The 12452-nt window shown below is 37.1% G+C and overlaps 1 protein-coding gene across 10 annotated transcripts in view; it reads right to left on the reverse strand.

Annotated features, from left to right (window-relative positions):
- Positions 1-12452, reverse strand: part of NAV3 (neuron navigator 3) — an 879706-nt gene that overhangs the window by 467780 nt on the left and 399474 nt on the right. Inside the window, exon 1 of one of the 10 annotated variants that reach the window (XM_043446414.1) lies at positions 6203-6325. The exons of the other annotated variants lie outside the window; for them this stretch is intronic. Coding sequence (XP_043302349.1) covers positions 6203-6310 — 108 coding nt within the window. The 5' untranslated portion in view covers positions 6311-6325. Of the gene's footprint in view, positions 1-6202; positions 6326-12452 lie in introns of those variants that run through there. 10 annotated transcript variants of the gene reach the window in all.

A 12452-nucleotide genomic window follows, 5' to 3' on the forward strand; every position in this document is an offset into this window, starting at 1 on the left:
CTAGAGTATTTTTTTCCCTTTGCTAACATTTTAGTGAGATTTGAGAGGTAAAAATAAACACATGAACTCAATCTTCCATGTTTCAGTAGAAGAAGACTTCTCTTCCCTTTCCAATTATAAAATCAGGCTTCTAGCCTTTGCAAATTGGGGTATAATTGCTTTGCAATGTTGTGTCCATTCCTGCTGTTACATCAGAGTGAATCAGCTGTATGTATACATGTATCCCCTCCCTTTTCGAGCTCCCTCCCGCCTGCCCCCATCTCATGCATCTGGGGCATCACAGAGCCCGGAGGTGGCTACTGTGCTATACGGTAGGCCCCCTCTGGCTACCTACTTGCTGCCAACACTGTTTTAGCCAGGGTCAATAATGACACTTTACATTCTAAAATCAACATACTGATGATTTCCAAACCTATATATATGAGCCAAGGCCTCTTCTCCACATATACAAGTGTGCTCTGGACATCATTTACAAAATTGCACTCACTGTTTTCTCCACCCTGAAGCTATTACTACATTAAACCATACCACTACTCAACTTAAAATTCAAGCTAGAGACTTGGATATTTTCTCCCTCCTCCCCATCCTTCTCCATCTAATTAAAAAAAAAAATCAACAAGCATGATTAAATTAATATGTTTTATATAACTATGGCCCCTCTCCTCGGTGCAAATGCTTTAACCCACTTTGTAATAACATTTATTGGGGTTATAGGAAGGGTCCAGCTATATTCTTTCTGTCTCTAGTCTTACACTTTCTGTACCATTATAAGGGAGAACTTTACCAGACACAAATCTATCTGTGCCATTGCCTACTGAAAAGTAATAAAACACTTCTGAGCATATGCCCTAATAAACGACTCAGATAACCTTAGTAATTTTTGGTTCATGTGACCAAACTGCTGAAAAGCAATGCTTGCCCCCATAGGACTGGAATGAATCAGGTATTTGAACACCTCCCAAAGACTCACTAGATCTCTCCTCTGCTTCTCGTGGTATGTTAGGTTGATGAATCCCACTGACTATGCCCACAAGGCTGGAATCATGTCATCTGCAAACCACAGTGCACATCCTACTGGTTTTGCTATGAGAGAAGTAGGGATTTATACTCTCTTATTCTAACTTTTAATCCTAAAGATTCTCATGAGGTTCCTGTCTACTCTGATAGCCAGTGGGAATGGAGATGATTGACAGAATGAATAGAGGAGTGTTTTCCCACTAAAGAAGGAATAAATAGAAGGATGCTGAGCAACAGTACTGCCCACTATGTAATATAGACTGTCTGGACTCAAATTCTGACACAACTCCCTAGCTGTGTAACTAGGGAAAGTAAATTCTCAGTGTCTTCCCTGTCTAAAATGAGAGTAATGACACTAATTACTTCATAGACTTGTTGATTTAATAAGGATAAAATTCTTACAACAGTCTTAGCTCCATAGTCTATAATAAACACTAGTCATGTATAAATAAATTTTTCTTACCATAACAAAGAAAACCCATTACAATCTGGCCCTTGCTTAATATTTCAGCATGATTTCTTACCCTGTTCCTCATACTCACACTTCTAGACAAACTCTCTCTCTGTGCCTCTTGGCCACGCTGGCACCATTCTCTGTCTCTGGAATGCCCTTCCCTAGTTTTGTCTGCCTTTGTGCCATGTAAGTTTCATTTCAATATTAAAATACTTATACTTGAACTTGGTAATGGTACTTCTGGATGATACAAAAAGTAGTCAAAGATTTATGCAACATTTTCATTGCTCCTCTTAAGAGCTGAAATAGGAAGTGGTTCCCTTTCTTCCGCCCTCTTTGCTTCCATTCCATGCTTACTGTAGCTTTATACAGACTAAAGATGCCCACAGATATAGATTCAGCTCAGACTGAACTCAGACTTTGAATAAATTATTAAACTTTCCCCTTGAAGCGTCACATTGATGATGGAAAGGCATCTCAAACTCAACCTACCCAAAGCCAAACTCAATATTCCCCGTACAACTGCTTTCTCTGACAGTACTTGTTCTTGTAAATGGAGATTACCTTCCAGTGGTTCCTGTCACCCTGACTATTCACCTCACTATCAACTTGTCGACACTTCTCAACACAACCCTCCTTTCCCAGTTTTATTCTGTTCCTTTCATTCATGAATGTCTACAGCCAGATGGATCATTTTAAATGCAACTTCAGTGTATTTCCCCTTAGATTAAAAGTGTTCAATAGCTTTCCTTCATCTTTAACACAAAACCCAATATTCTCACCCTGGCATATGAAGTCTTGTAGGATCTAGATTTAGCCCACCTCTCCATTGTTATCTTAAGCCACTCTCCTGCTTACCAAGGAGGAGATTTCTCTTACTTCTGTGCATGTGCTAGGTCGCTCAGTCATGTCTGACTCTTTGTGACCCCATGGACTGTAGGCCGCCAGGCTCCTTTGTCCATGGGGATTACTGTCCAGGTAAGAATACTGGAGTGGGTTGCCATGCCCTCCTCCAGGAGACCTTACCACCCCAGGAATTGAAGCCGGGTCTCCCCCATTGCAGGTAGATTTTTTACCATAAGAGCCACCAGGAAAGTCCAAGAATACTGGAGTGTGGAGCCGATCCCTTTTCCAGGGGATCTTCCGGACCCAGGAATCGAACTGGGGTCTCCTGAGTTAAGGCGGATTCTTTACCACCTGAGCCACCAAGGAAGCCCCTCTTGACTTCTTTAGATTCCAAGAATTTTCTAAGCAACTTCCTGACCTGTGGTCTTTAATTATGCTCTTCTTTTTCCTCAAACACTCCTCCCCACTTTCTAACGTGCATAAATCCATCCATCCGTCTAGTCAGTTTTAATGTCACTTAATGAGGGAAACTGGGCCTGACTAGGAATATTCTCTCCATTTTTATGGCACCCTTGTTTTGGTTTTCACACACAAATCAGAATTTTAATTAATTAATTCTTCAGTTAATCCCTTACTTTCCTTTCTTTTCCATTTTCCCATAAATTCCCCAAAGGCAGAAGCTTTATCTTACTTATGATTAAAGCCCCATTTCTTTGCAGAATACCTCCAACATAATTGGAACAAAATAAATATTTTTTGAATAAGTGAAATGGCCAATATGAGATGAGTATAGTAAATCCTTTCAATGTAGTAGAGGTGAAAAGACATATACTAAAAATTGCTGACATGAGAAAATGCTACATACAAGTTACACACATACTATTTCAATTTTGTAAAAAATGCACAGAAGACAAATGTGGTAGGCAGAGAAATGACCCCGTCCCCAAAGATGTTCACATTCTAATCCTTGGAACCTTTGAATATGTTGTATTACATGGGAAGGGGAAATGGAAACTGTTAATCAACTGACCTTAAAATAAAGAGAACTGTGGATTATTTGGTCGGACCCAATGTAATCACAAGGGTCTCTTAAATATGGAAGATGATGCAGAGGAGCCAAAGCCAAGTAGGATGGAAGAGGAATGTGAACAGCTCCTAGACTGAGAAAGGCCAGGAAAATTCTCTCCAGGGACCCCAGAAAGAACACAGCTTTGCATTCTCAACCAGTGAAACCCATGGAGTTTCTGACCTTTAGAACTTTAAGATAAAATATTTTAGGGTTTTAATCCATCGGTTTGTGGTAATCTGTTAAAACAGAAATAGGAGCCTCATACTATAAAAGGATATATGAGGATAGGAGAGTGGATGAGCTTTTGTTTTCAAAGTTTGCATGCTTTTCATATAAGTTCTCTGTAACTTCTCCTTTCTCCGCTTTTAGCCCAATTTTATCAGCATTGTCCTTATGAGTGCCATATTTCCACTCAATCCATAAAATTTAAAAAAAAAATAAAGTGGAGAAATTTTCTGGTTCACACATGCAAGCATTTTTTGTCCCTAAAAGGACATTAAATGAAAATGTAAATGGTAGATATTCAAAGAAATACAGAGAGAAATTCCATAGTTTTTCTTGCTAAAATTATGACTCAATAAACTTTCATCAGTTACATTAATATCAGAAAAGGACTTTAGAAAATATGTATATAGCTTGATGACTTTTAACACTGAAAGACAGAAAGAGCTCCCAGGATAATATTATTGTACCTTTACTATTTTATCCTCTTTCTATACCTTTACAGTAGTAATTAAGGTAAGTACTGGATTTTGGAATCTGAGATGTATGCTGTAATTCCTGAATCGGAAAGAAAAGGGAAATCCTCGATGGAATTTTTTAATGTCAGCATCTTGAAATAAACTATCTCAATAAAATACACATACATACCTGATATTATACCTAGGAAACTTGGAGGACAGCAGAGTATTTACAGTTAATCAATTTACTAACAAGATTAAAAAATGTGCTCTAGAAGTATGCATTCAAAACTACCATTCTCAGTTCTATATTATTTTGAAATGAGTGTAAATTGACTTTTGAAAGATCTGAAATTTAAATTAGAATAGATCATAAGGTTTCTTTACATAGTTGACTTAAAAGATGATTTTTTACACAGAAGCATAAAATATTTATCTTCAATTACATGACTGTTATGTTCTCAAATAAGTTGTACATTTCCCCCCCCCCCCCCCAAGGTCTCTTCTAGTTATCTTGATGAATAAACAGATTAAAATTCTGCTTTTGTTTTTGCACATGGCCAAAATCCTGAAACTTTGTATATCTAATATTTAAACCATATGAAAACCTGTCAGTGAACAGAGGAAATTATTTAGATGGAGAAAACACCACCAAGCAAATGGAAAAAAGCTAATGCAAAGCATTCAGAGATGGTTTCATTTCCCTCTAGCACCTTCTGGTGGCAAACTTGGTATACTGCTTATTTCTCTAGAATGAATAGGAAGAATTTACTGCAAACATTATTTAATGCTTGAGGTATTACTCAGTATCTTGATTGTCCCTCAAAGCAGTCCAAATATATTTTTTGTCTGTACTTATGGTGATATGTCCATAAAATGACCATATCAGAAAAGATAATTTTAATATTTCTTCCAGACCTTTGAGCTAATTTATTTGCAGGTATGGTGAATTTTTTGAAGATTTGAACTCAAAAATAAAAGTGGATAAGGCAGAATCAGAAAACAGGACTGTAGATAAATATACAAGTACCCACATATGTGGTTTCAGCTTGGATTATATATGAAAGAAGAAATTTTAAGAGAAAAGTACCTTTATTTTTATTTTTTAGATTTAGAAGGTGATATTATTTAGTGTCAGCAATCTCTAACATTTATTGAGATCTTACATGAATGTCTGGGATAACATTAAAGTATGTTATAAATAATTTCATTTGGTTAAACAATAAGCTAATGATGTATGCGTGTGTATGTGTGCTATTATCCACATTTAATGGATACAGAAAAGTAATAATTCATTGACATATTTAAAAATAATGAATAGAAAAACACAACAAATACTCAAATGCACTCTCATATTCAAAGAATAAATGTATGGATAAATGTATTCATTACCTAACATCATGTACATATCAAAGACCAAAATTGGGAAATTTAACATGAAAAGTGTTAGTGGCTCAGTCGTGCCTGACACTGGGACCTCATGACTATAGCCCACCGGGCTTCTCTGTCCATGGGATTTCCCAGGCAAGAATACTGAAGGGGGTTGCCATTTCCTCCTCCAGGGGATCTTCCAACCCAGGGACTGAACTTGCGGTTTCTTTGTCTCCTGTATTGCAGGCTGATTCTTTACCCTCTGAGCCATAGGGGAAGCTTTGTTACGTATGTGATATGTACATGTACATGATACAGTGTATGTACATGATATGTACATGATGTGAATATCATGCACATATCAAAGACCAAAATTGGGAATTTAATATGTAGAAGGCTCATTACTACATTGAAAACATTCACTGTGTAAGTTGCAAAAGTTATAAATGCAACAATATCATAGGATGCTGTTATAACAGACACATATGTACCAAATGTCAGAAGTGCCAACCCAAGTCCCTAAATCTGTATGAAGACACAGAAAGGACAGATTTGGCTAGTGATCAGGATCTCCCATTAATCCTCTATTTCCATGATCATTAAACATCCAAGGAATAAAAATTTGGCTTGCATCTAGATGTGCTGCAAGGAGAAGATACATAAGCCTGAAGATCCAAACCTTTCACAGTATTTATCATAGCCTAAGTTTTGAAATTTATTTACACTAAGCAGGCAAAGAACATCCCTGTTTTGTGCATCACTGACCTCCCAACAGCCACCGTAGTGCTGGGCACAGGGTGAGTGAGACGTGCTCAACATCTGCTCAATCGCTCCACATGGCCTCTGCAGTCTGCCTGTCTCCTTAATGAACATCTCATCACAACTCTTCACACAACACCATCCTATGAAGCCAAAAATGTTCAATACTTTCCAACAGCATTAAGTGTAACAGGCGGTGCAATTCTGCAAAAGTGAAGTGTTAACGCATACAGTCATTACTGTATTGATAGGTACTTCAGTAAATGGCAAGGTTTGATAAAGGAAAAGGGACTGAGAAGAGATATTTTCATAGATCACATAGTCTCCCCTGAGGGCAGAGACCACACCACTGATACTTCTGCACCCTAGCTCAGTGTTTGGCACACAGTAGACAGACAACCCAATACTTGTTGCAGAATGAAGAACAATAAATAAATGAAACAGCTTATATATTTCACAGAGTGAAAATGAAAGTTGCTCAGTCTTGTCTGACTCTTCGTGACCCCATGGACTATACAGTACATGGAATTCTCCAGGCCATAATACTGGAGTGGGTAGCCTTTCCCTTCTTCAGGGGATCTTCCCAACCCAGGGATCGAACCCACGTCTCCTGCCTCGCAATTGATTCTTTACCAGCTGAGCCACAAGGGAAGCCCAAGAACACTGGAGTGGGTAGCCTATCCCTTCTCCAGGGGATCTTCCCAACCCAGAAATCGAACCAGGGTCTCCTGCATTGCAGGCAGATTCTTTAGCAACTGAGCTATCAGAGAAGCACAGAGAGTTAATCACAAACCAGAAAAACACTAAGATTCTAAAAGGTAGAAAGATTATTTAGAATCACGAAAGCTTGTTACCCAAAAGCTACAGCGATACCCCTATGTAGACTCAGCAACAGAGTCTGCACACACTCATTTGGACTTAGCCTCATTGAGGCTTATGCCAAATACGCATGGCAAAGAAGAGGAAAAAAGAAATCGTTTGAAAGCTGAACTTCATGAGTAAGGTCTTGGCTAGAAAATCGCTATCCTCGTAAACATTGCATGATTTCCAAGGAACATGACAAAACTTCTATCAATAATGCCATAAGATAAATGTTTGGCCTAATTCAAGAATAGTTCAGATCATTCTTTTATTTAAACCATGTTCCCACATAAACAAAGCATAGAAACAGCCTGGACACTCTTCAAAAGACTCTAAAAGAACTCAATGACCCATATAATAACATTATTTAACAAAATTTCTCCCAGACTATAGCAGAATATTTTTCATTTTTTTCCATCAGTGCAATTTATGTGTAATTTTAATACTGCCCATTTAAAAAGAGTCTCATAGCCCTTCAGTAATCAAAACTTATTGTTAAGCAGCATTACTAGCATAATGTTTTGTAGAAACAAAGGTTTAAACATCAAAAAGCTGAAAGCTATCACATAGCATATTAACAACAATTTTTTATACTACCTGGCACTTTAACATATAAATACACAACATGTACTTTGCTGGAAAGGACACAAGTATATTAATTACAGGAAGTCTTAAATCCTCTTTTTCATGAACAAAGAACGCTTATAATTCCTATCAAATGAAGTGTCAGTCACAGCCCAGTACACAGTGTAAAAAATACTGCCAAACACAACTGAAATCATTTCCATGTCTTTCATTTTCTAGAGACATCCCATTTAGAATAAAACACGAGGATAAACAAAAAATGTGCATCATGTTGAAAGGCTTGTTTGTGGGCTCCATCATTGCTGTTTTCAATGCAAACATTTGTCCAGCAGAAAATTGAGTTGAGTTTCAGCTCCATTTAAACACAAGGAGTACATAGTTTATGGCAATTGTTGGCACAGAGTAAAACTCACAATTCTTCCAAGGGTGCTATCCTTAATTTCTTACCCTCAGAAAACCTAAGCAGTGCAGCGGTTTGCAGACCGGCTTAGGGTTGGCTCTCCTGAATCAGAAAAGCCTTTTTTCCTTTAATTAATAGACTTTGAGATTTTACCCCCCACAAATCAGATAAGAGTCTTGAATTGCTTTGTTCCTTTGTTCCACAAGTGCCTTGTGAATTGCCACATTCCTATACAACAATTTTCTAAAACGGTTTTTTATGTACTAGTATGACTTTCAGCATTTCAGATCTTGAATGTAACATCTTAAAATTTCAATATAAAGGATGGTAACAGGATCACTGATTTTAAAAAGATAGATGACTAAAGCTACTCTCTTTACGTTAAATGCTTCATATTTTTATACCCATGCTTCTTACTTATAACTCACACTAATTTAAGTATAAAATGTGTACCTACGTTACTGAACTATACGATTTCACATATGAGAAACAGATATACACTCACATATGTGAGGGAATTAAAGTGAAAGTCAACGTGAAAGTCGCTCAGTCGTGTCCAACTCTTTGCAACCCCATGGACTGTCCATGGAATTCTTCAGGCCAGAATACTGGAGTGGGTAGCCTTTCCCTTCTCCAGGGGATCTTCCCAACCCAGGGAACGAACCCAGGTCTCCCACATGGCAGGTGGATTCTTTACCAGCTGAGCCACAAGGGAAGCCCAAGAATACTGGAGTGGGTAGCCTATCCCTTCTCCAGGGGATCTTCCACCCCAGGAATTGAACTGAGGTCTCCCACATTGCAGGAGGATTCTTTACCAACTGAGCTATCAGGGAAGCCCGTGAGGGAATTAAGACAAATATAAACAGGTAATTTCAAACATTTAATTACTCAGAATTTGCAGCAGACTCAAATACCTTCATTATCCTAACACAGGGTCAGGCAGCTACTGTCAAAATGAACCAATTGTATGAATGGCACATACACAAATAACCATATTAAAAAGTGGGCAAAGAAGTTGATAGATATTTCTCCAAAGAAGACATACAAACAGCCAACATGTAAATGAAAAGATGCTCAACATCACTAATCATCAAGAACATACAAATCAAAATCACCACGAGTGATCACCTCATACCTGTTAGGATGGCCACTAGGGGAAAGAAAAACAGAAAATGATGATGATAAGGATATGGAGAAACTGGAACTTTTGTGTACTATTTATGATAATACAAAATGGTAAAATCAGTATGAAAATCAGCAGGCAGTTTCTTCAAAAAATTAAAAATAGAAGTACCATATGATCCAGTAATCCCACTTCTGTGTATTTATAAAAAAAACAAACCTGAAAGCAACTCTCAAAAAGATACTTGCATTCCCATGTTTATTACAGCATTACTCACAACAGCCAAGAAGTACAAACAATCTACATGTTCACTGATGGATGAATGGATAAAGACAACTGTACACACATGTAATGGAATATTATGGGCCTCCATGGGGGCTCAGCGGTAAAGAATCCACCTGCCAATGCAGGAGATGTGAGCTTGATCCCTGGGTAGGAAAGATCCCCTGGAAAGGAAATGCAGCTCACTCCAGTATTCGTGTCTGGGAAATCCCATGCACAGAGGAGATTGATGGCTACAGTCTATGGAGTCGCAAAAGAGTTGGACAAGTCATAGCAACTAAACAACAAGAACAATGGCATATTATTCATCCTTCAAATGGAAGGACATCTCACATGCTAAAATGTGTATGAACCTTTAGGAAATTATTCTAAAGGACAAATACTGTACGAATCCCTTATATGAGGTATCCAAGATAGTCAAATTCAAAGAAGCAGAAAATGGGATGGTGATTGACAGACTGGTGGTGGGGGAGGAAAGTGAGAAGTCGCTGTTCAGTGAGTATAGAGCTTTGGTCACTCACGATGAGAAACTTCTGGAGATCTGCTCTACAACAATGTGGATATGGTTAATACTGTACTGTACACTTAAAACTTTGACAGTAGATTCCATGTCATGTGTTTTATTACAATAAAAAAGCATAAAAAACAGAGATATTCAATAATTCCCTATACATAACCATGTGCATACATTCATGCACAGACATATGTCTAATTTTCAGCAAGCTGCAAAACACAGTTGTTATACTCTTTTTATTATAGAGCCCCCTTAGAATAAACATTACAAGCAGTTTCCTAAAAGCCTTATTCCATAGGATTTCTGCTGTCAATATGAGGTGTCTAATTTCCTTCCTCATTGCATTTAATGGGGTTTGCCTCATCCCATTTAATACTATTCAAAATCTGGTGTGGTGGGAATTGTACCTCCCTTTTGACAGATAAGAAAGTTGAGGTTTATACATGGTAAGAGGGAATAAATAGCATAGTTTAGATTGAAATTAGATATGTGGAGCTCTAGTCCAGGATTCTAACAATTTTTGTCCAAGAGAAAAGTTGAGAATTTAGATTTATTCACTGGTAACTTGATTTGTTACTATATGACCCTGAATGATAAATGATTTTAGTTGCTTAGATAAGATGCTTATAAATCTCTATGTCATGACTGAAAAATGTGCAGAAAAACTAAAGATCATAATTTCTGCTATTCCTTTAAATGTGATTGCTCTTGAGGACATTAAAGATGTGTAAAGAAAGGAAAATTACATCATTTCCTTTTGATAAATGAAATTTGATTTCTTGAATTCCAAAACTTATTTTTAAAAAACAGGTTTAATTTCAAAATTTGTTTAAAAAAATAAGTATTACCATATTTAATTTAAACTCTTAATTAGGAAAAACACACTGATGTCCTCAAGACTTAAATAGATTGGAAAGAAGCTTTAAAAATGAGTCAAAATTTCATTGTAAGAACTTGACAAACTCTAAGACGTTCAAAGTTACAATTACAGGTTTTGTATATTGCAGATATAACATAAATATATTGTACTTGTAAAGTACAGTGATTTTTTTTGGCTTTAAATCTTGATGATGGCCTAGGCTCTACAGAGTTTTGAGAATTTGCACTGTAGGTATAAAGTGGCTCATATAGATATACCTAAGTATAATTTTATAAAGACCTCAAGTTCTCAAGATGTAAATAAATGGCTTCCTACAACAATGACTGAAGGCCACCATAACTTTATCATTCAGCAAAGTGACCCACCACACAGAGAAAAGACACAAAAAGTAAAAAATGGCCAAGTCAGCAAAGCTTTGCTACTCAGCCCCTCAGCACCTACTTAATGAGGCACCCTGAATAGAGTGACAAAAGACACTTCAAAATGGTCCATGGTTTAAAATATCTAAGACTAGTATTTTCAGTAATGAACCCACGCTCAGGCGCTCAGTCGTGATAGACTCTTTGGGTTAGGATTTAGACCCCCTGCAGAAGGAAATGGCTACCCACTCCAGTATTCTTGCCTGGAGAATTCCATGGACAGAGGAGCCTGGTGGGCTATAATCCATGGGGTTGCGCAGAGTCAGACAGGACTGAGTGACTAACACTTTCACTTTCACAGCCTACTTAAAATGGCAAAGACTCCCAAATTGTAAGGGATACTTTTTAAAGGCATATCTTTGCAAATTTCCTTCCTGATGGCACATAATGAGACTTGAAAGCAAAATTTTTAATCACAGAATAAGAAATTGAATTCAATAAGTTGAATCATTTAATTATAAATAAAACCATAGATGTCATTGAATCTAATATATTTTAATTTTTCAGGGTTAAATGGGTAGCTGTTTAAGGTAGATGCCAGTCATAGAAATCCCTAAAGAAACGAATGTTCTAAGGTTAGTTACTCAGTCGTATCCGACTCTTTGCAACCCTAAGTACCGTAACCCTCCAGACTCCTCTGTCCAAGGAATTCTGCAGGCAAGAAGACTAGAGTGAGAGATATAAAATAAGAATTGAATCTCACAGAAAGGTAGAGCTGCACCTTCAATTCTAAAAAGATCTGATAGGCTGTAGGACACAAAGCTGAATAAAGTCAAGATCAGAAACTAAATTGATTAATCAGAGATTGTGCACTGGGCTCATTACAGTTCAGCATGTAGCTAGTAAACTGAAAAAAATAATAAAATAATAGCCTCAGGTGATGAATTTCCTAGGATAAATTTGAGTATAAGGTAGAGTTGCATTAGATCTTCTCTATCCATCCATGCAGTATTATTTTGGATATCTCTTCATAGCTTCATTTCTCAAATTTCTAAGTTTTACATATTTGACATCTTTATGCCTTATATCCTCAAATCTAGATTTTGAGAAGCAGAGTCTGTAGCAAATTTCTTTGGAATTTCTCCAAATGTCTGTCACAAGCCATGCATTATACACATAATAAATAATATCCCCAAAAGAAAACGGAAAATATGTATCTTTATTGTCTCCATAAAATAGTAAGATATTTTCT

The sequence above is a fragment of the Cervus canadensis genome, chromosome 25, assembly GCF_019320065.1.
Source record: "Cervus canadensis isolate Bull #8, Minnesota chromosome 25, ASM1932006v1, whole genome shotgun sequence".
NCBI classification, from domain to species: domain Eukaryota; kingdom Metazoa; phylum Chordata; class Mammalia; order Artiodactyla; family Cervidae; genus Cervus; species Cervus canadensis.